The sequence below is a fragment of the Lichenostomus cassidix genome, chromosome 19, assembly GCF_008360975.1.
Source record: "Lichenostomus cassidix isolate B80296 chromosome 19, HeHo_3.0, whole genome shotgun sequence".
Taxonomy (NCBI): domain Eukaryota; kingdom Metazoa; phylum Chordata; class Aves; order Passeriformes; family Meliphagidae; genus Lichenostomus; species Lichenostomus cassidix.
In genome coordinates this window covers 5,702,502-5,727,022 of record NC_139499.1, presented here as the reverse complement: position 1 = coordinate 5,727,022, position 24,521 = coordinate 5,702,502, and the positions used below count along the sequence as shown (strand labels likewise).

The 24,521-nt window shown below is 41.8% G+C and overlaps 1 protein-coding gene and 1 non-coding gene across 3 annotated transcripts; both read right to left on the bottom strand.

Moving 5' to 3' along the window:
* Positions 1-701: 701 nt before the first annotated feature.
* Positions 702-23,137, bottom strand: CRCP (CGRP receptor component). 2 transcript variants are annotated; one of them, XM_085078189.1, is made up of 6 exons: positions 22,981-23,135; positions 19,766-19,802; positions 18,303-18,401; positions 16,040-16,134; positions 8,015-8,072; positions 702-989 (listed from the first exon to the last, which is right to left on the bottom strand). In XM_085078189.1, the coding sequence occupies exons 1-6, from the start codon at positions 22,986-22,988 to the stop codon at positions 852-854; spliced, it is 435 nt and encodes a 144-aa protein (XP_084934315.1). In that variant the 5' UTR covers positions 22,989-23,135; the 3' UTR covers positions 702-851. The 2 variants fall into 2 exon arrangements, with proteins under 2 accessions (XP_084934315.1, XP_084934316.1); XM_085078190.1 differs by lacking the exon at positions 702-989 and adding an exon at positions 4,995-5,742 and having other exon boundaries at positions 22,981-23,137.
* Positions 23,138-23,176: 39 nt separating this feature from the next.
* On the bottom strand, positions 23,177-23,247 carry TRNAG-GCC (transfer RNA glycine (anticodon GCC)). Its single transcript has one exon. It is a non-coding gene; the product is annotated as a tRNA-Gly (tRNA).
* Positions 23,248-24,521: the final 1,274 nt, after the last annotated feature.

The window sequence follows — 24,521 nt, the reverse complement described above, 5'->3', positions numbered from 1 at the left end:
GACTTTGTGAGGATATTCACACACAAATGATTTATGATAATCACCAAGGCTTTCAACATTAAATACTTGATCCTGAAATCCTTAATCAGAGCAAAAAGCTCAGTAAATTCTGCTTCATCCAGGACTGCCTCTCATTCTTGCACACCAGATTAGGAGCTCAGTGTTGGCTCATTTATTCCTCCAGCACAGGAGAGCCTGGTCTATGTGTAAATATTGGAATAAATGTTCAGAGGGACAAGAAACACCTCAATGTTCTGCTGTTTGGGTGCTCAGAGCTTTGATTTCAGCCCCTGTGAGCTGGCCCAGGTTTGGGACAATTTGTGAGTGATTTGGATCTCTGTTAATGTGAGCCATCCCTGAGTTGCCCTCACACAGATCCTCTCCATTCCATGATGCCAAGGTTTGGGAGTGCCTGGTCAGACCCCAAGCAGCTCCTGTGCATCCCTGCCTGTGTTCTGCTCCCCACACAGCCCCCAAAGTTGGCTCTCCATGGCAGCCTCTGCTCTGGAAGCTTCTGGAAGCAATTCTGATCCCAGCCCTGCTGTGCTAACGAAAGCACTGCCAGCTGTCCATGGGCCTATTCAAATGTACAGCTGTTCTTCCATGGGGAATGGAAAAATCCCAAAGGATTCCTCAGGCTGCCCCACTGCCAGCTCTGGCACTGCCACCCCTGTTTGTGACAAAACACCCAGACAATAGTGTCCTTTTCCGTGCTTGCTTGTAAACAATTGTTTCCCTCATCACCTCCAAGCCATAAAAATTGGAATGTATTTTACAGTTATGCCCAACACAGGATTGAACTGGTATCAAAACCAGACTGGTTCTCCTCTGGAACTGCTGCCAGGTGCCTCCTAGGCCTGGTCACCTTTGTCTCCTGTTGCCATGGCTGAGTGTTGCTCCTCTGGATCTCCAGGCAGGATGCTGGTGACTGTCTGCAGGAGGGACTCGATCTGCTCCTCTGTCAGCCTCTCCTCACTCTCCTCCACCATCTGCAGGTCAGAGAACAAACCACTGTCACCATTAAATCCACACTTCCTCCCTCAGCTCCACGGAGAAAGACTCAGCTCAGCGGGAAAGACTTTGTCAAGAGCCAGCCTGAGCTCATTACAGAAGCATTTCACAAAGCAGAACTGAAAAAAAGAAAGAACTCCATTGTTAACCACGACAATTGGCACTGTGTAATGAGATCCTGCTTTCCTTCCAGCAAGGAAAACACCACTCTGGGAACAGCCTGCTTTATCCTAAAGCTTCTGTCAACCTACACATCCTGAGCCAGGCTTTGCCTTTAGCTCACACACAGCCCAACCTTCCAGACCTTTTCCCCAAGTTTCTGTGGGATATCCTGAGAGGAGTTCCCTTTGGAATCTCATGCAGCACCTACACTGGAAATAATCAGCCCATAAATAAACCTCCTCATCCTACAGTTGATCTCCACTGCAATTTGCTTGGATTGGGAGATTCCTGAACATAAAGACATGTCAAAGCTCTGAGCTTTTACACTGTCATGAATCAACTCCATGATTCCATAAGATTTACTAGGGACCAACACCCACTGGGGAGCTGTGGCAACTTTTGTATCTCTGCTACTAGTAAAACAACTGCCCTAATTTATAGGCAGCTGTTAGAAAGGATAAAAAAAATCTTGTCAGAGGACTGGAAAAGCAAGTCAGAACAACTCTTCAAACACAAGTGAAACCAATTAGGATTGTGGGGTTTGAGTTTTCTTCTTTTATACCAAGTCCTTTAAAATGGCCTTTGAAGAGCAGTGATTTATATTAATGATGGTTCCAAGTCAGTGCAGGTTTAATCAGCTCTAGCTGTAAATTGCCAGCCCTTCAGAGGCCTCTTGCCTTCTGAAAAGCAGAGTGGTATATTCAATTAATTTGTGTTTTTCTTCAGAGTCCTCCGAGCCCTCTTTGCACAATCTGATCATCTTTCATCAGGATCATCCCCAGATCCTGGAGGGGAAGCTCACACAGGCAGAATCCACTCCTCAGCAAAAGGCAGACAGTGAATTTCCATTTGCAAACGACTTTCTGGGGACTCTCCCCATCAAAGGATGAAATTCCCTGTGGAGTGGTTTCCAAGTACTGTTAGTTCAAGAACTACTGTAGGACACTGGCTTGAACAGCAGCCCTGGCTCTGGTTCCCAGCAGCTGCTGCACTGCACACCCTGTGCTCAAATCCACTAAAAATCCACTAAAAATCCTCCTTGCCCTGCCTGTGAGAACTCCTGCAGCTGATTCCTGCCAGGCAATTCCCAGAGGGAATCATCTCAGCACACCTTGGAGCATCAACATCACACCACCAAGTGTGGAAGTGGCAAGGTGGCCCTGGCAGGGGGGTTGGAACTCAATGTTCTGTCAGGTCTCTCCCAGCCCAACCTATTCTGGGATTGTGTGATTCCATGATCAAATCTGTTCCACCCACTCCTTGGTGCCAACGCTGCTGACAAATCACTCCTCTCCAGATGACCTTTGCTATTAAATTGCAGAGAGGATTATCAGCCTGGTTTGCAGACTGGATAATGAGGTTACACTGAATTTTAAAGGTGGAGTAGGTGCTGCAGGAGCAGGAGCTGCACCAAGAACCAGCTCTGGACAGGGGATATCACTCCAGGCAGGATGGCTCAACCAGGGTCTCCCACATTGGCTACCATCCCTCTGCTGATCTCCAGAAAACTGGCATTTTGCTTTGTTTATATTTGATTTATTGCATGATAAAGTCCAACCCTCTTCCCATTTTAATTACATCTCTATCTGTCTCTATATCTCTATCATCTCTATCTCTATCTACCTCTATCTCTATCTCTATCTCTATCTCTTCTGCCCTTTTTGCCCCCATTTTCTCCTTCAGGGGCTTGCTCTGCTGAAATCAGAACTCAAATAAAAACCAGAGCAGCACCAGCTCTTCCCAACTTCTGCTTTTACAGCAGAACATGGGAATGTCTAATCCCTGTTTTCTTCCCTGCTCCCCAGTGACCCCAAATGAGTAATGCCCAACTCCCAGTATGACCAACCCCACAGATGTCATTTTTACTGGCACAGCACGAGGCTGACAAACTGCAGGGACAGCCCCAGCACCTCTGGCAGCCCCACAGATCCAAAGGAATCAGCTCTCGTGTTTCAGATGCTCTGGTGGTGTGATATTTCATTAAAATTATTAAAAGGATCTTGAAAGGGAGGTGCCAGAGCCTGCACTGAGGAGGGATGGAGCTCCAAATTCCCTTCTGCTGACAGATGCACAGCCTGTGCCAGAGGGAAGTGGTCATTTCAAATTCACCTCTTGGTGCCTCTCAGGGATCACCAACAGACACAAATCAATGTTTAGCAGGATGGACAGACAGCTCCTTAGCCAAGTTGATGCTTTAGCCTTGTTTTGCTGGGATAACATTCAAGATTTCGAAGGATCAAAAGCACAAACTGTAAAAAATCAAGTTTTTTCACTCTTTCAGGAAGCGAAAAACCAGCCTGAGCCTGATTTATGAAAACATCAGCAGCGAGGAAGCAGCAAAGCCACAAGCCAAAAGGAAAAATTCAAAAATCAAGCACAGACAGCAGGGAGATAAAGAAGCAAATGCAACTGTCCTGAAAGAAAACAGATCTCAGGGGGAACAGGAGGTCACTCTGAGACTCATTCCACATTCAACAGATGTTCTCACAGCCTTCTGACTTACAACTGGCAGACAAAATACCTTTGAAGCTGACAGCACTAAGAAATATGGTGCTGAAGTGAGAAATGATATGCAAGAAGAAGCCTAAGAGGCAAAAAACCCCAATTGTACTCAAGTACCAACATTTCCAGCACCAATTTTACCAATCTTTGTGAAAATCTCCTCACAAAAGCCTTGCTAACATCTAACTTGCACTTGGCTGAAAGTGCTCGAGAGCCAGACTGAGCCCATAAGCAGCCAGGAATGCAAAGTTTATGTAAGGAAAACAAAAATGCAAATGTTTGAACGGAGTGGATGAGCTCAGATGTTGATGTTGGCAATGCCACACACCCCAAATGGGAATGGTTTTTTATTTTAGATGATGCCCTGTGAGAAGGTTCGGGTATTTCTGACCAAAGTGCCCTCAATAGTTGGAGATTTGGGTGAGGAGCAGAACTGGGCAGTGTGACACAAATACACTTGATGGATAAAAAGCTCCCTGGTGTCATAAATAATTCCCAAGTCACTGCTGCTTTCAGCATTCCAAAATTCCCCCAGAATTTCCGTGCTATCCCAAAATAACTGCAGAGGTTTAGGAGAAATTGGTGCAGCCCATCAATGCCATTGATAAACACACACAGTGTGTGTTACCTGTGAAATGTGAGCAAGATAATTCACTCACGTCAGGCCTCACTGATAATTTCTATTTCTCCCAAATTAGAGCAGTTTGCTATTAAATTTCCATTATGTATGTATTCATTAAGTCAGCAATTCTCCCATTTCACTTCCACAATACAGAGCTAATGCTCTACATATAATCAAAGAAGGAATCAGGAAAAAATTCTAAATTAATTGGCACAAAATTCTCCCAGCTCACCCTGAAAGGAGCATGTTCCTCCTGCAGCTTATATTTAATTTTCAGAAAAAACTAAACTATGAAGGTGATTCCAGGAATTAAAGTGTTTATTCATAAATTAAGGTTCAAATATATGTTCATACAAATGTAAGCACAAAATCTGTCCAAACAGACACTCAGGATTGTCTAAATTCCTTTTTTTCCTCCGTAAAACAAGGACAAACATCCTTAATTCAAACCATACCTTATCTTTTGTGCTTACCCAAACAAAAGCAGAATTTAAGAGACTTCATCATCCTCCCTGTGCTGCTTTCAAGCTTTCAGTGCTAATGTTTATTTGTTTTAATCCCCTGAGACTTAATAATACACTGCAAATGTTGAAGAGTAAATAAAACCACACTGAAGAACCCCAAAAAGTTCTGAAAGAACTGAGAAATTCTCTCAGTGTTTGGTGGGGAACAAACCTCAGCATCACAGAAGAACCTGTGGGTTAAAAGCTATTGTTTATTTGAGTAAGAAGCTAAGAATTCTATTTAAAAATAATCAGTAAAGTAGGGTAATAAAGGAAATAGGGGCTCTGATCATTTCCAAAGCAATCAAGCACATAATTTAACTCCAGTGTAGGAGGGAGATGTTTGATGAGAAAATCACTGTTATTTCCTCCTTTGAGCAGTGATTTGAAATCGCTCAGCACCACCACACTAACAGGACAAAAAAACACACAAAAAAATGAAATAAAGTAAAAGACTGAATGATTGGATTAATATCCCTCCGAGACAATTAACCAAGGGGAAGGCAAAACACATTGCTGAGAAAATCAGATGTTTAAACCCTCTTAAGATCTTCCATTTTCAAAACAGACTGTTATTTTCCAGTAAATAAAAGACAGTGTGCCAGCCTGGTTATGCAGAGCTCACAGGTACAAAGTGGAAATACAAATTTGAAAAGCACAAAATTAAAATCTGCTTTTCCATTCAGAGAGAAAAACGTGGAGCAATTTGTTCATTAGGAAAGCTGCTTTATCTTCAACCCCATCGTGGTGAGATAAAACATCCTTGTCTTTTGATTTCCTCCTTTTGGGAATCACTGAGCCAGGCCCAACATGTGTTAAAGATTAAATCAGGAGGTCAACAGAGCTGCAATGTGTACAGTGTTTTACCCTGTGGGGTAGGAATTTGGATTTCATGCTCCTTTTGTTGCTATTGTTGGTGGAAAATAAATCCTGGCACATGCTCTGGAAAAGACAAAGATGGACAATGGCAGCAATTTATGCATTAAGGCTTACAAAAGACCTTGGGATCAAAAGATCACAACATAATTTGCTTTTGAGCTGAAAAGTAATTTTATCAAAATGGATTTATTGGTTGCACACAGTTAAAATAGGGAATTTGGTAGAGGGAGAGAAGAAAAGTAAAAAACTGGGAAGGAAAAAGGCAATAAGCAGTAATAATTATAATTATCCTCTCAGGTAAATTAGACTCCATTCCATGGTCAGGCAGCACTGAGTAAAGGTTTGAGACATCAAAACTCTCTGAGCATGTGAGAATCAGCTTTGCCCTGTCTGGCATTTTGTTTCAAGCTTTCTAAGAAAGAAGACTGATGTGCCCCCATTTCCAGGAACTGCTCTGAAGCTTTCCCCATCATTCATTTCTGATTCAGCTCCAGGAGCTTTGCAGAGGCAGAGGCAAGTTCAGTGAGAGGAGAACCAAGGCCATTTCAGCCCCAATATTCACTTCCCAGCAGGCTGTGTCTCAGGGAATTGACTTTCCTGCAGGAAATCCCTGCATGGGTGACCTTCTCCCTGTGGACACGCTGCAGCCTCACTGCTCTGGGTTATTTCACACCCAGAAAAGGCAGATTTTGTGTGTTCAGTGACTGCTACAACCTCTGTCCTCATCAAAAAAAAAAAAAAAGGATTCCAGCCAGCAGTTGAACAGCAAAATCATCTCCTTGCTTCTCCCAGGCTCTGGATTTCAGGAACACCAACCTGCAGTTTCCCACTGAGCCTGAAAGGCTTGGATGAATGCACTTTGATGAAAGAGGAAATGTGCTGCAATTTTGGGGAGGGTTCATCTGACACACTGCTAGTAATCCAGGCAACTCAGAGCACTGATCTGGGGGAAACTTGCCCTGGGAATTACAGGGGAATCACAATGGAACAGTAGCTGCATCCCAAATATCTCCATGACCATACAAATTCAGGCTAATCCACAAATGTACAAATATTAAATTTCTCACAAGCTGATTTTGGTCATTAGAGAAGGGGTTTGGATCAATAATGAGCTGAAACTGAACTTAAATCTTGTATCTGTGTTCTCTAAGTCTCAGCAACGAGTTTTTGACGCTGCAAAACTTGGAATATCTAAAGTATAGCACTCTACAGACACCTGGCTTCTAATAGAAAGGCCCAAAATTCCTATTTTCTTCCAGGAGCATACAGGAGCAAACTATTTTCAATATTTTATGGGCAGACAGGATAACAATGAAGCAGGAAGGACAGGAGGGAGGAGACAGACAACGCCATGCAGTCACCTGAGAGCCCCAAAAGATCACTGCATTTAAAGAAGGGAAGAAAAGCCTGCATAAGGCAATAAAATAAATCTGTATCTAAGCACATGAAGCTAACAAAGGTGTGAGTCAGGCTCCAAATCATGGCTTCTGACTAACTCAAAGCCTTAAAGCTCCTGCTTGGGCTGCTGATGGACACTGATCTCCTCAGCCACAAAGCAGAGCATTAATTCCTCAGCTAAAATCATTCTTCTGAGATTCTCCTGCAGCATTATAATCTCTGCTCCTTGGTGACAGAAGAAAAATAGTCCTACTGGTACCTCTTTAATCCTTCCCTTTTATTTGCAGCAAAATGTGATCCTGTTCCTGCTCAGCTTGGTTTCAGGGTAAGATTGCAAACAGATGTTCTTAATGCAAGAGATCTTTATTGAAATAATATCCTGATTATAACGAGCTCTTTATTACCATGGGGGTTTGTATTCCTGAGGAGAATTGAGAGAATGGAAGCATCTATTTCCATTCAGCGACAATCTCTCTTTACATCTGAATTATTCTTAGACTGACAATGGCTACTTTCCATCTGAAAGTCTGTTTATATCCATTTCTCATTCTGCTTCACTCATGTTGTAGGATTTCTGATTTTAGTGTAACCCTGCCAGTGTAACAACCAGGGCAGCTGTCAGAAAGTGAAGTACTTCATCATAGGGTTGCAGCAGCAAAAAGATAAAATATATTCTTATTTGCAATCCTTTAATGAAGCACTGCTTTGGGCACTGAAAATGTGTGACACTGAAGCAAACAGAGGTGGAGAATCTGTCTGGCAGGACTCTGAGGAGGGCTCTGACAGGAAGCTGAGCGGATTTGAAACCGTGGATGTAAAATGTGCATCAAGGGATACATTCAATCACTGGCCCATGAGAAAGCAATTATTCAATTGATCTCCAAGGTTAAAGCTGCTTCCAGTTAAGCTTTGAACAGGCCCAGGCATTGTTACTCACCAGCTGGATTTCCACTGCAGTCACAGGCCTGTGGTTCAGCAGCTGCAGCTTTTCTGCCCTGGGTAAAAGCAGAGGGGAAGACAATCCACATTACTGAGGGATTGGAGGATTCCCTCAAACGACTGCAGTGATGCAAACACATTCCTGATAACTTAGGGATGAAATGTCACTGCCAGGAATGATCCTGACTGGGTTTGCAGTGTGGTTTGACAGCCATAATTTGGATGTTTTAGTCATTTGGGTGCTTCCCTGTGTTTGGCCATGGTGCTGTTGCCACCTCTAGTCCAAGGTGGCAAGCAGAGAGCCTTAGATCATTACTGCGCAAGCATTAATTAATTGGTGCTTTGTTAAAACTGAGCAGAGATGCTGAACAGCCCAAAAAATGATCCAAACCTTCTGTTATGAACCCACAACCACAAGAACAATTTTCATACCTAAGGAGTTACAATCCATCAAAGGGCAGCCACTTGCTCATTCTCTATTTTTGCAAAGTTACAGCAGTGAAGTATACAGGAAGAAGTAAAGCTTGGAATTTATGACTATTTATAGGGCATCTTTAAAGCAGATTTAAACTGATTCTGGAGGGCTTTCCCCTGGTTTATTGGAGCTGTGGGCTGTTTAGAAAGGAAACCTCACAGCTTTTAGGAGAACACAGATCACTCCATGTTTACTACCAACAATTTCTGGGTGTCTGGAGATACCTCAGAGATATCATTCATTTCAGAGGGCCTCTGCCACTGGCTCATGGATGATCCAGGTAAAATGTCCTGGATTTAATCATTTAATTAAGTCATTTTAATCATCATAATTTCACCATCATAATTTAAGTCATTTTAATCACGACTTTCAGCTTCAGAAGAAAAGCTTGTCATTTTTAATGCAGCACTTGTGAGATATGAACAATTCCTAACAGAAAGCTCCAAGAAATCCTCCTATTTATTATTATTTATTTATTATTGCTCTGCTTTTGGAGAGCCAAAATATGTTTCCAGTGGTGGTGGGAAGTAAGGGACACACCTCCTTTGTTTTCCAATATTAATCACTCAGATCTATTTGGTGTTTACAGCATGAGACTATGGAGAGCCTGGCTGGATTGAACTCTGAACTCAGAGCACCACTTTGGCTGCTTTCCTGGCAGAAAAATGAGATGTTCATAACTGCTGCCATCTACTACTGTCATGAAAAGCAGGAATAAAACCTCAATAATGACAGGAGATGAGGCCTCAAATCCTTTCCATGGAAAACAGGTGATTTAAGGGATCAGTCAGAGATAAAACCCATTTGTGGACAAGTGAAGCTAAAGGCAGCACTGCCATACAGAGCTGGGTAAATATTAAACAATATCTTCACTGTACCAAAATCTGGCCAATTCAGCTGAATGTATGACAGATTTAGTGTTTTTTCCTGCAGAGCTGGGAAATCCCCTGGTTTGGTGCCTGATGGAGGCACAGAGCTGCTGCTTTCTTTGCTTTATGCTCCCTGGCCAAGCAAATGTTGGTGCCTCAGTTTCCAGAGCTCTCAAACAGCTTCTGCTGGTAAAAACCTCCCTCCTCCTCCTCCTCCTCCCCCAGCCCTACTTACAAAGCTAGACTGTGTGATGAATTCCTATTTTATCCAAGTTTCTCCTGCACTTCACTCACATGCCACTTCTGAGATCAGAGCCTTCTCAAACAGCTCTTTCTTCTCTTTTTGCAGCAAGACACATCCCAGCCCTACAGCTCCACCACCTCTCCAGACAAACCACATTATTTGAGTTTTTTTACAAAGGAACACATTAAATTAATTTCCTCATCTTCTCGTTTTCCAAAGTAGTATCCTTGAAATTCTTTGCCAATAGAACTCTAGAGCCAAATATAGAGGATCAAATAGCCAAAGCCATTTCATACCTGAGCTCAGGAACGCAAACCTGATTTATCCAGAGCTGTTTGAAAGCAGGTAGAGCTGTGTTTATCACAGGAAGATTACAGGCACAGCAGCAACCAGAAATAAATTAACACCAATTACACACCGTGACTAAAACAATCAATTAGGGGAAACTGCTCATGTTTCCTGAAGAAATGGAGGGCACAATAAAAAAAGGTCACCTCCAAAAGACTTTTTGCTTGTAAGCCATTCACATTACCATAACTCATTAGGGAATAGACAGGAATTTTACAGTCAGGCCAAAGAGATCCTAAAAGCATAATTTCAGGGTATTTGCAGTTTTAAAAATGTGTACAGAAGGAGGAGAGATAGCTTACAAGTGATTAACACATTCAAATGTGTAATGGGAAGGATTTCATGCCTGGTTTTGATCAGCAAAGCTCCCTACTGGAAAATGATGCAGAACATCACAAAGGAATGAGCAGCAGGGTGCAAAAAAACCCTAAAAGCTGCATAAATGCCAAATTTCATCTGAAGTTGCTTGTGTGGCATGAGCACTAATTACAACTCCAACCTAACAATCTTTAGAGATGGTAATATGTAATTATGAGGGAAGCAATGAACAAACACTCACAAAATGTCTCTGAAGTCCACTTTGAATGGCAAACTGGATTATTTCAGGAGCAGCAGAAAGCAGTGTGGGTGTGATTTGAGTAGCCACTGCACTGTGCTTTTTAAGACTGATCCCAAAAATCAACTGCTAGGATCAGGCTCTCTGTGCACCTAGAATTTCCTGACAGCACATCCACAAATTAAAACCTGAATAACCACCATTTCATCAGGGATTAGCTCGAAGGAAGGCAACCATGCATTAGGATCAGCCCTGACTGCAGTGCTTGGCATGGGCAAAGACCTAAAATTTAGTTCATGCTCCATTAAGTCTACAAAATAAAATTAACCTTTTCCAGCTCCCATGAATTCATCTTTACACTTTTTACAGCATGCATGGCACACTGATGCTTGTTCAATAAAAAGGGGGATTGTCCCACTCATCCAAACAGAAGGTGAAGGACATTTTCAGCTCCATTGCCCCCAACCATCAGCATCTGCATTTTCCCTGCGCTGCCCAGATTTTAGTAACAGTTTGGAACACGAGAGCTGCTCATTCAAGAGAGGAATCCATACAGAAGATGAGTGACAGTTGAAAGCAATTTTCTCACATAAAAGCAAGATTCCACTAATCAGAGTTAATGGTCCGTGCTGCAGACTTGTACAGGAGCTGCCTGGTGAGAAATCCCAAAAAGGCAATTAGTGCTGTGGGGCTGAGCCTGCAGCCCACATCCTGCAGCTCTGAGGCTCAGCTGGAGCCAAGAGCAGCTTTTCCAGCTGAGGGAAAAACACTCTGGAGTGGGGCTGGGGACACACAAAGCTCAGGCTGCTGGGGATAAAAATGTGTGCAGTTATGGGGGAGGAATGGGTCTGAGGTCTGTGTGAGGGGAGAGTGTTGGAGGAGGTGAAGATGTTGAGTTGCAGCCTAAAAATCCTAAAAAAAACCAGTTTTACAAGGCAAAAAACACCACTGGGTTGTGGTCAAGATCACACCTGGGCAGAGAGAACTGACAGCACATTCCTACATGGGTTCTACATCACTTCTAACAAATAATAAAGATAGTTCTATGCTCTTGCAGAAATTCAGACAAAATGTGTCATTTTCTGTCAGCATTGAGCAAATTTTTGCAGTTTGTATTTTAACCAAAACCTCACATTATGTGTGTTGGCATCACCCTTTTTTTAATCTACTGAACTCCCAGAGTGTTTTTCCAGCAGGAGATGGGTAAGGAGAGAACAGTGCCAAGATCCAGCACAGAGAGCTAAAAAAGCCCTTCAAACATCTGTGGCTGTGCAGAGGCAAATTTATCCTCAGGAATGGATGTTTTACTAGAGTTGCTAGGAAAACCAGGAAGTAACAGCTGTACACATAAGCAGGGGTTTTATTCCTGCTGGAAATATCAATCCCACGGCCCTGAATCAGCCATGGTAACTTGTGTTTGATGTCTGAATCCTGAGAGGGAGGAGCAGTCCCAAAATGGGAAATCCCAGCTCCAGTGGGTGCAGGATCTGTGCAAACATCTTGGGGTTCCCACTGGAAAAACTGAACCCCACTGCCACAGATCCAAGGGTTAATTCCCAATCAATTCAGAGAGAAATGCAATAATCTTATTAAAATCAATATGCTGTTGATAAACAATACAATGATGCTGTTGTCAAACAAGCACCATCCTGTCTTGCTGTTAAATATTCATTTTGAAAACCCCGGAGGAGACAAAAATGACAAAGTAAATCTTTCATTCTTTAATATTTCAGAGGTTTGTATCTGTTGTAGTTTTTGGCAGTAAGGAGGGAAAATACTTTCTAAAAGTACTGAAGATTTTCAGCTCAACACTTCCTTGACTGTGTTGATTTAAAGACAAAAAGGGCAATGTTCCTGTCCAGTTTTTTTAAATTATAATAATGCACAGTGATTGGAAATTTGGTTATTCCAAAATGAGATCCAAGATAGGCTATCAGTAACAGGAAGAAGCACAAGTAGAGCCAGTTTTCATTGAACCATAATTATAGAGCTTCAGCTTAATAAATGTTCTTTTTATGCAATGCAATTCTCCATACCTTATAAAATATGAAGCCATTCCAGGGACTCAAACTGGAAAATTAGCTGCTAGTGGCATAATCTATTTCCAAGTACAACATGGCTCACTGAACAGCAGCTTCAGCCAAAGCCTGAGGCCTCAACAAGGTAATAATAGAATTCATTATGTGGGTTCAGAGTTTTAGTTTTGAAAAAAATCTCAGTTGTACAGTTTGAATTTTATCAAAATGATGATGAAAACCTGTGGGGAAAACTGCTTTACCACATCTTAACTGCATTAGTGAAGTATCTGTTTAGATGGATTTGAATTTGTTCCATTTAGCAAGGCAGCTTTCTGAAATTACTCTGGAAGGTGTTTCTTTTTTAAATTTGCCTTTTAGGAAGCTTTTTTTGGTGTCTGTAACACTAATAAGACAAATCCATCACAGAATGGATGCTGGTCTGTTCACCTGGTATTCTGAGTGGCAAACATCAGTGCTAACAGAAGGATTTGAGGTGATTTTCCAGGAACTGCAGAATTTGCCAGAATTACATTATCACTTCTCTCCCTGGAGCAGGGACACCCCGTGCAGCCTGACATCCTGTGTGATCAGTGCAGGTTTGTGGGAGGAAAAACCAGAATTCCCTGGATTCAAAGCTCAGCTGTGCCTCAGCTCCTGCTGTTTCCCTGGCTGCTCTCTCCTCCCAGCTGGGGATTCTCCCATCCACGAGCACAACCTAGTGCTGAGGGCAGCAATCACATCCCACAGGCAGGGCTGCAAATCCTGCTCTCCCCTCAAGTCCTTGTTTTAGGAGATAAACTGAGCCTAATTAAGAGCACAAAAACGCTGCTTAATTGCTTGCCTTTGACTGAAGGTGGAGTGATGACAAGGAATTGAAATGGCAGGGGAAGCAGTCTAGGGTGATGGGGTTTTCCTGACCCTATAACCAGATGGATTTGTCTGAGGATAGACCCCAATTAACACAAATGTATCTTCAATCTAATCAGCCACCTGCAGAGAGCTGTCAGCAGCAGACACAAGGTCTGACCAGCTAAGAGAGCACATCTTGGGGTGCCTTACCCAGAGAGGAAGCAGCAAAGAGACTCTGGAGTTCATTACTCTTGGTGGGAGGAAAGAGAGATTATTATTCCTTACAGGATCCTGCAAGCAAGGTCCTGGAAGAGCAAACACTGCAAGGCTGTCCTCTCCAAGGGAAGAAAGCTCTCCATGAAAACAGCTACAAACAAATCCCCAGTGAAGCCTTTCATCCAAACACCTCCATCCCACAGAATGGAAACCATCAAAGCCCTGAATTTTTTTTTCATTTATTTAACAAGGGCAGCAGTGTTGAAATGGCCTTGGTTAGGAACCAAAGGGTAATTCCAAACTGCCCTGGAGGCATCACTGCTTTAAGTGGTTTAACATCAAGTGCATTAAAGGGTAATTGCACCCCATGTGCTATCTGTGGGTTGGGTGGTGGGGCTGCCAGATGGGCTCTTGACACTTCTGGCTTCAAGGGGATGCATGGAAAACATCAGGAAAAAGAAGTGCCAGGATCACACTGAACTGTTCTGGGGTTTATTTTGTAAAGCACGTGGCAAATGCAGAGTTGGGAAGTTCTTTGCCAGATGAGAGAGGGATGAACAAAGCAGAAGATGTCCAGGATGCTCACAGAACAAATCACAATTCTCACAGGCCATAAATAGAGTAAATTTGTCACCTGCACCAGTGGTTGGCTCTTCACTCTCATCCTGCTGCCACCATGCACAAGAAATGACTTGGGAATAATTCCCTTGCTTCACTGCCTCAGGAACAGGACAGGCAGGATGATACCTAAACCCAAAGGCACCTTGGAACATCCATAAAAAATTCAACAGTCAAAAAGCTCATTTAAAGCTTGTAACTTCTGCAACCTTTCCAGCAGAGCTCACTGAACCAGCAGGGGTGGGAAGGTGAATATTTGGGTAGATCTACAAAAGTGCTCAGCACTAAGGGAGACAGAGATTCTGTAGCCAAAGTTTCTCTGTTATGACTCAAATTTTCCAGTATTTCACCCTTGGAGATCTCATCCAGGGGAGCAGCTGCAGTCAAGGTGTCTGATGTGATAACAGAGCTCTCCTGCCTTTTTGCTAAGAGCTAAGCCTCAGGTCCTGGTCAAATTCTACCTGAAAGAAGTTTAGAAATGAGCTTGAAACCACAATAAACCCTTTGACTTTTAATGGGAGTTCTACACCTACATCATTCAGTTCCTTTTACTCTGAAAAAATCCTGCTCTGCCTGTTTTGCTATCACCCATTACTGTGAAGCTTCTTCCTAAACTGCTGCCCTGCACAGACAGCAAAGCTTATTTCTCCTCAAAAAGGGATGTTTGACATCACCAGAAATGCAGAATGCTCACTACTACTCAAGAAATTGTTTGCTGTCAATTTTAAGGCACTTTCAGTGCCATATTACCACCTCTTTACACCTCTATTTTTATTGCAGAGTATTTTCTCCATGCTTCAACACCTCCAGAAAATAATTAAGACACCTTGCCCACTACATAAACGAGTATCCTGCTGTATAAAATGAGCTACAGGAGGATTAAACACTGATTTACTAATCTGGCAACTTCAGCTCTGCCAAAGAAAGCAATAAAAGCACAATTCCAACAGCCAGGACAGAACTCCCAAGGAGCAGCATCCCTGTGCCTGCAATTCCAGCAGCACCAGAGCTGCTGCTGTGCTGGATGTGGCTGTTTGTAGAGAGGGGGCACTGAAACTCTAACAAAAAGCTGACAATCTGCTTTCTGCTCCACTTCCTCTGCTCTGGACAGGCTAAAAACTTGCCTTGCAGCACTCCAGATGCTCTCACTGTGCATTTTGTGACAACCAAATGAATGAAAAGCCTCTTTCCTAGAGGATGAACTCCTTGGAGTCCTCCCAGCAGGGAATAAAAACACACTCAGTGTCTCTGCAGGACAAACTCCTCCTCTGAAGTGAAGGAAGAGTCATTTAGAAGCAGCTAAATATTGGTTTTTTCCTACTTGAAAAGTCAGAGGAGTGAGTAGAGCTATCCAAACAAGTGGAATAGAAGCATTTCTATTTCCATCAGGCTTCACCTCCCACCCTGCAGAGGTTCAAGAGGATTATGTGCTCTAAGAACAGACACTCCCACCACTGCCAGAGAGTAAAGGAGCCCTTGGAGTCTTGTAACTGCAAAGGAAGTCTTTTCTTTTCCAGGCAGTACTTCCCAAAATAAGAACTGCATGTTTATACTTACTACAAACTCCCTAGGAAGGGGGGAAGTTGATTGATACAATATTTAGATGACTGAAATGTAGATCTCAGAGATCCTGAGGGACACAAATATCAGGGGACAAACAGCACATGAAGAGAAGGTGGAAATACTCATCCACAAGTGAAGGAAAAGATGTTTGGCTGAGAATTTAAATACTTAAAATCCATTAATCAGATTATCACACTGCACACAGGGATCAGTTTTTCAGCACTGCTGTGAGTTTATACTTCTATTCCAAGGCACAGCTCCACTTACTTGGTTAATTTATGGTCTTTCATTGCTACCAGGAACTCTCTGACAATCTCAGGACTCTGGTACCTGCAGGGTGTTTTTGAAATGTACTTCAGTGTCTGCGGGGGACAGAAAGAAAGCATTTATTATTTCACATTTAGTATTTATTTTACCCGCTGTGTATGACAGAAGTAGATTTTGAAAAGTCTCCTCAGTACTGAGAAAAATTGGAAAATCAATTTAGGTTTGGAGTATCAAGATTTACCTCACCTCTCCAAAGCCCAAAGTTGAAGAGGGGAGGAAAGAAGTGTGTTTTAGATCTGTCTTCTAAAAAAACCCTCTTGCTGTTTGTGACAGACATTTGCTTCCTTGGTTTCTTCCTTGTTTGGTTTCTGTCTTTTAAAAGCACTTAGAAAAATTAAGTATTATTTATCCTTAAACCCACATTACCTTCTGCCAAGTTTTCATGTGCTCAGTGCCAGGGATCCTCTCACTGCCAGCCCAGAAATCCCTCTTTAAGATCTCTAATCTATGGTTGTTTTTACCTTTTACCTGCATTTTTGGCAATTTAAAGTTGACAGAAGCACATTAGGTGGGTTGGCATGAAATCTGCAAGGACATTGTGCTATTAAAAATGTCTATCTGACTTGATACAATGAAACTTTGATACATTTTTTACATTTGTAACACCCACCAACCTCAACTGATTTTGACAGCAGATGTGCCATTTGTTTGCTTTATGTAAAATAACACAACACCCAACAATGTAATTACATTACACAATGTGATTTGACCTGAGTAAAAAATCAGTTTGTTGATTAAAAAAAAAACACAAAAATTCCAGTTCACCGCTAACTTTTCACTGGAAGTGGCTTAAAATCTTCCTGAGTATTTATTTTTGCTTGAATTAAACCTCAAAATGAAGAGCTGTAAATAACTATAATTGATTATTCCTTTCTGTAAGCCTTGTCTTTTCAGATAAAATGAAGCTGTTATTCACCACCAATGACTGAAATTAAATTATTATATTGTCATAGAATTATTTCACTGGAGTAATTTCTCTTCCAGGTAAAACTTTTCTTGGCAATTTTAACTCAATGAAAATGCCAAATATACAGAAAAATAAAGCTCCTTTCTCAGAGTTACTTCAGTGCCAACAGATCCAATCCTGCAGGGAGCTTGTGAAGAAATACAAAAACAATCCTGCCAGATCAAATTCTGGTTTTCTTTCAGTCCAACACGGAAAATACACCCAGAGCTTCCACAAACCCAAGCATCCTATAGGTATTTATCACACAGCAATGTATCAAAGCAATTAAAGAATTCAGGTGCACCCTGATCAAATTTACTTACAGGATCTTTCTCAGCTGTTTCCCAGAGGTACAGGAAGAGACTGTCAGTCTCCATGAAGATTTAATTCCGATTTTTGGTAAGCCCCTATTTTGTTGAATGCAAGGCTTAGGAATTACAACTCTGTACCTTTTCAAACAAAGCCAGAACTAAAACAAAACCAAAGCCTAGGCCAGATCTTATCCACATGAGTCGTTTCAGGGCTCAACAGAATTACTCATGCAAGCAAAGGCAAAGTGCTTTCAGCTGCCTGTCAATCATGGTGCTGCTCATGCAGTTCTCCAGCACAGACACAATGGCTCTCACTGCAAGGCTCTGGGAAGTTGCTCATTTGGGGTGTTTTAAATGTTGGTATTTGTGGTATAGGATTTTAGAGTTCTTTCCCAGCGAGGGATGGAATGGTTATTATCAACCTGGCAGCCAAGTGATGTTATCTGTGTGTGGTTTGGCTTTTTTTTCTGACAAAATAAAAATTGACATTATCTGTTTTAGCGTTAATAAAAAAATACCGTGTGATCTGTGCCTCAGCTTTGAAATCATCACCTTAATCATCACATTATGGGATATCATTGATTCATCAGATGACAGCAAGCTCTGCCCTGGGTCTTAAAAGGATGGAATAACTGGAATTTAAAAAAATCCTAACAAAACAAAACACTTAAAAGCCATAGGGTTTATAATTCTTTTTAAGGATTTTAGTAACATCTGCCTACCTCTACTCTGACAGCACAGTTACCCCACAACCTCAATCAAGTGAGCACAGCAAAGTGGCAGATAAACTATTTTACTGGGATTTTTAGTAGGGGAGATTTGATTCCAAATTATCAATATACAATCAATATACAATTATACAATATACAGTATTTATCAATATACATATACAATTGTGAATTATTCCAGCTAGAGCTAACTGGCAAAGGATTTTCCCAGTGCTCACCTCATACATGATTGTGTTCAGATTCTGCTGGCCAGAGCTCTGCTTGGTTTTGCCACTCTCTTTGCGCTGCTGCTTGAGATCAGTAAGTAACTGGTACACCTGAAGGTAAAAAATAAAGTGTTTTAGTCCATTTGAGAGCATTTAACCTAAAAATATTGCAACAGGAAATCATCAATGAACAAGGAAAATCCTATCAGGCAAACAACAAAAAACGTGTGGCTCTTTTGGTGGATGCAGCAGCAATTGAAATGAGAAATATTTTGGCCCCAGAGGGATGAATGGGAGTGTAAATTGCTTTTAAAAAAAGCTGTTTTAAACAGATGAATGAAACTTTTTCAGATGTTTTGCTTCAGGCTCTCCACTGTATCCAGAGTCAATACCCAGAGCAAAGCAAGAGAGTGCTTCTCACTCTTCCCCTCATTTTTACCTGAGGGTAAATCAACTCAGGTAAAGACTTCAAGATCCAACCCCAATATATCCAATTATAAGGGAATTATAAACTGACAGGTCCAGAGAAATAAGAAACCAAACCTCTCTAGACAGTGAGAAATAGGAATGTAATCAACTGCAGATCCTGCAATTACTTCACTGTGCACCTCCTGTGAGAAAGGAACACCTATCGATGCTGAAATCCCAAATTCAAGCCGTGAACTTTGACAACAAACACAAAATAACAATTCCAAGCTCACAGAAGAACTGCAGGGATGGAACTTTCTGTGCAAACTATCACTTTGATTTACAGAATGTTGGCTTTGCCAGTGAAATTGCAACTGGGAAGCGGAGCAAATGGAAAGGTATCAGTGTTTTAGGGGAATCAGCTCTTTGAAAAGCCATATTTGCTATTTTTTTCACATGGTTAACAGCCAGGCACTTAACACCAGTTTGGCTGATATAATATCATCTATTTCTTAGAGGAAATCTAAGAGAGTTCTCTCCAAGTATCTCATTAAAGCCTTTCTGACAGTCACCAGATGCTTGCTCTGCTGTTTGCTGACAGATGCAGCTCAGGATAAAACACTTTAAGATTTATTTCAGAATAGAATGCAACAGCTGTGCAGCAAAAAACAGCTTCAGCAATATAATAACACAAACAAGAACTCTTGGGCTCTTAAAACTGTTAAAAAATTACATTTATCAACAAAGCATTGAAATCTTCCCATTACCTGGCTTAAGTTAAAACAGTATTTCCTTCCACCTCCCTTAAAATGACAGAGAAAAATTCCTGCTTTGGAATAATCTCAAGACCAAACAAGCAATAATACAATACCCATGACTAGCAAAATAATTTCCAAATCTTCTTTTAAAACCCCTTTTTTCCCAAAAACAACCCAAATGCAAAGAGGTGTAAATCCCCTACAGGTTTTGCTGATTGCCACTGACACTTTTCAGGTTCCAAAGATTATTTAAGGCACTGATGACAGCTTTAAATTGCTGCTTTAAAACCAGAATGAAGACAAACTTACCTCAAAGTTACTCAGCAATGCAGCATTTGAATCTTTTCTAAAAGGGAAAATGAAAAAAAATTAATTAAGTTCCACATAACTGTTTCATTTTTCTTTGCCAAGTCACAGAGACTAAAAGAACAATCACTGTTTCCAGAAAGTTTAAAAAAAAAAAAAAAGGCCCCAAGAAATCGTATTTTGGTGATTCTACACCTGCCACCTATGGAAAGTATTATTTCCAAACTGTCAGTAGAATTATGACATAAATATTGAGTATATTTTGCACAGTTTGCCCCATAAATCAGAATATACTTGTACAACACACTATTTTACTCACCCCATTTCACACACTAAAAGCAAATTGATTTGCTTCTTCCTTAGGAAAAAAAAACCCTCTAATTTTATTCACATAAACACTGATGGGAAAAATAATTCAGATTACACACACTGCTTTCTTTATTAGTCAAGAGAGCACTGAGTATTTTAGTACCATGGATGTATGTGTGTGCATAGACACAGACAGGGCTTAATTTATACGTGTTGTACTGAGTAAAAAAAACCCAATTTATTGCATTTCCTCCTTATTTATTCTTTCCATCTTTATGTGCTTATTCCTTTATGAGGAGGGCAAGGCTGAGTTTCCCATTTTCCACTTCCTCAGTCCCAATTAAGCAAGAATCCTTCTCCAAGGCTGGCAGGATGACTGCAGAGCCAAGCACATATTTACCCTCACAATGCCTCCATTCCTCCTGGATATTGTAAATTGATATATTCAAAGTAAAAAAGAGGCAGAAAAACAGACACAGAACATCCTATATTCCCCCAACAACACATTCTGCTGAGCAGTCAGCAGCCACAACAACAGAAAGTTTCCATACAAAAGGAAAAAAAAAAAGGCCTTTCTCAGGTCTGCGCAGCAGCTTAGGGAGAAAGAAAAAAAAGAACAAAAAAGGTACAATGTGTTTGTTAAGCACCGTGAATCGCCTGAATAGAATTGTCACGTTCATCACTTTCAAATGGTAAATGCATCCACAAACTTCCACAGGTTCTATCATTGTTTTTAAATGAAAAGGACCTCCTAAAATACGCTGAGATGAACTTCAACTTCCATTTCGCTGACCCGAGTGAAACTTCAGCAAGTGAGCTCAGGCACGCATTAGTTTTTCATTCATGTTTTACAAACCATATAGCTTTTGTTGTGAGGTAAATGCAAGTCTTCAGAATGTTTGCATTCAGCCAGGCCCTGCAGAAATCCCCGCGGATCAAAGACATTCTATAGGGAGAATTACGTATGGAATGGTTGGGCTGAAAGGGTCGTATGGAGTAAATACATGGCTGCGGAATCGAGCTGAAGAATTAAATTATTTAAGACAACTGCTTCCTTTTGCACTCAGACCCACTGTGCCATTCAGAAAAACACTTCTTTTTTTCCCCTCGGTCTCGAATCTTCAACAACTCTGTCGTGCTGAAATATCAAAATTATAAACTGATGAACTTTTTTTGCAGTAGAAATAAAATTTCCTTCAGTCCTAACTCATAACTACCAATTTTACAGCCAGGAAACAAGGAATTCTAAAGAATGAATTCTAATGTGTATTTTTAAGCAGTCAGCTCAACAGTTTGCTTAATTTTTATGAGGTTAAGACTTAAGCAGAGAGATTAAAATTTTCATGGGAACACCAAAATACAAACACTTTTTACAATCTTTAAACAGGTAATATTTGCCCAAATTTTAGCCCAAACCAAAATATTCCTGAGTAGGGCTGCATATATCAAAAAATATCTCAGTATAGGGCATCATAACTCTACAAATACCACTGACACTTTACAGTTTTAAGTCTTCAAATGTGTTGTGTATTTAAACCACAATGGTTTCTGAGGGCTTCTTTGCTCTAATAACAGATAATTCTGGCCTGGTAAGAACCTGGAGAGGTGCAAAGCTTCCCTCTAGGAAGGCCATAAGAGAGGAGGCAAAAAAAGTTCAATAAAAACTCAGTGGATGTATAAGAAGCATCATGGATTTATTATTAATGGCATCAAAAACATCTTTCTAAGTATAAAACAACCAGAATAGCTCATTTTTCTGCAGGCTTAACCTGTGTTAAGACTGATGCCATATAAACCTGTATTTCAGCAGATGTTTCTTGGTTGTTATCAACTTCTGATTTTCACGCTCATAGTAGGGAAGATTTAATGATAATAAAGCATCCCTGGATTCCACGGCTGCAGGAGCTCAGCTGACATCCCACAAGTGCCCCACTCATTAGAGAAATGAAAATTAAATTAAAATCAGAAATTAGAAATAAAGTTTCTTATTTGTTACCAACTTCTGATTTCCATGCTCACAGTAGGGAAGATTTAATGATAATAAAGCATCCCTGGATTCCATGGCTACAGGAGCTCAGCTGGCTTTGAGGGAAACATCCCACGAGTACCCCACTCATTAGAGAAATGAAAATTAAATGAAAATCAGAAATTTATCCAGCTGCACGGAACTCATGAGGTTTTAAGCTTTAAAATAGGTCAAAATGTGCCCAAAACACACGGCGGGAAAGCAAGAAACGCTGCCTGGTGTAACAGCCCTGAAATATTGTCCAATAAACCTCTGATTCTCTCATTGTGTTGGCAATCGCTGGCACAAACCCTCTGGTTTATCCTCCTCCAGCACATCAGGTTTATCCACAAACCCCTCAGGTTTATCGTTCTCCAGCATGTTCAGCTCCTACCCGGAGCTCAGGGCAGTAAAATCCCCATTTTGCCTCTCCCAGGAGGGGACAGGAAGAGGGACAAGAGCGGGATTCACAGAGAGCCCCAACAGCTGCTCCAGCAGGAGTTTTAAACAAAAAAAAAACCCTCCGATATTTACCAGAAAGATATTTACCAGAACGCCTGAACTCCCTGCTGGGGGCAAAAAACCCCTCATACATTCATTGTACCCTCACACATTGATTGTCCCCTCACACCCCTCACACATTGATTGTCCCCTCACACCCCTCACACATTGATTGTCCCCTCACAGCCCTCATACTTTTATCGTCCCCTCACGCACAGGCCCATATGGATATAACCTCCCCACACACACTCCACACCCCCACAGATGTACAAACCCCACACAAACCCCATGGATATACACCCCACACAATCCCCACACGGATGCAGCCCCGGCAGCGCTGTCCCCACAGCGGGGTGGCTCCCAGGCCCGCCCGCGCCCCGTGTCCCCTCAGGCTCTTCCTTACACCTCCATCTTGTCCTCCCGCCGCGCACGATCCTCCCGCCAGCCCCGGGCACCGCACCCCGGCGGGACACGGCGGGGAAAGAGCCGAGCGAGGCCCGCTGCAGCTGGAGGGAGGCCGGGACGGAAGCGGAAAAGGAAGGAGAAATAAGGAACTGAAAAAAAAAAAAAAAACGAAAGCGAGGAAAAAAAAAATCAACTGCATTGGCCGGGAATCGAACCCGGGCCTCCCGCGTGGCAGGCGAGAATTCTACCACTGAACCACCAATGCCGGTGATAATAAGCTCTTCCCCCTCAATCCTTTTCTCCATACATTAGACAGAAAATAGTACGAATTTCTGTCTGAGATCATCCAGATTGACAATTAGCCGCCGTTTAGCGTGACAAAAGCAAAACTGTACCGAGAAAGTCCTTTCAAGTTAAATCTCTAACCATGCGAGGCTGGAGTAGCTGTATAATACTCGTAATTATCTTTTAAAGCACTTGAATGTGCATCCATCAAACTCCTCAGCATGGTGTCTTTCCCAGCCATCACCGGGACTCTTTCCCATTTAAACCGTGTGCTATTAAACTTTGCAATAGCCCTTTTAATTCTCCATAATACCGGGACACTTCACTGAGTGCAAATAGCTGAAAATCCTATTGGTAACAGCGAGGAAAATTATCTGTCCAGGGAAACATGAATTCCTTATTTTTGACATTATCTCTCAGCGGAAATTTTATATGCAAATACAATAGCTCTAGCTCCCTAAGGAGTGTCATTCAGATACATTTGCTTGCTTGCAGCAGGGATTTAAGAGCCTTTTAGGGATTTAGGGAACTGAATAGGTCAGACTTCTGCCCACCAACTTCCACCCTGCAATTCCAGCACAAAACCCATGAGCCCCATTTTTCTCCACAATCAAACCAGACAAAATTCCAGTCCCACTTCTAAGCCTTTTCTTCTCCTTGGGCTGTTGCAAATCCTAAATTCAGAGTAACACGAGCAACCTGCAAGGTTTTGGAAACAGCCCTGGACAGCAGCTCCCAGCTTTGCAGGAAATTTCATCACCAGATACAGAACTGTAGGGCAAAATTTAAAAGCCAACTGCACAGGCTTTTTAGCCCTTTTAATTTGAAAACCCCTAAAAAACGTTTCAGTGGGCATGAGGACCCCATAACACAAGGACTGTGGTAAAGATATGAATTCATTTATACTTCAGAACAATTTCTTGTGAAGTCCTGTGGAATGAAAAAAGCCAGGAGAAAGGTCTCCAAAGGCAGCCTGAGAGCTGCTGGTGTGACTCAGTGCACAGGATGCAATGGATGCTGCCCTTTTTCATGTCAGGATTAACTGGCCTTGTGAGTTGGCCAAAACTGGCACAGCAAAAGCTCTGTGACTGCTCTGCCATGTCCCAAATCCTGCACATGGAGCTGCCTGAGAGAAGGGAAAGGATGTCAGTTTTCATGTGAAAAGATGGTGTTTCCAGACAACCACATTACAGAGTTTCATTCCAGCAATCTGCTAATCCTTGCCTGGCTCTCACCACTCTCTTCAGATAAAGG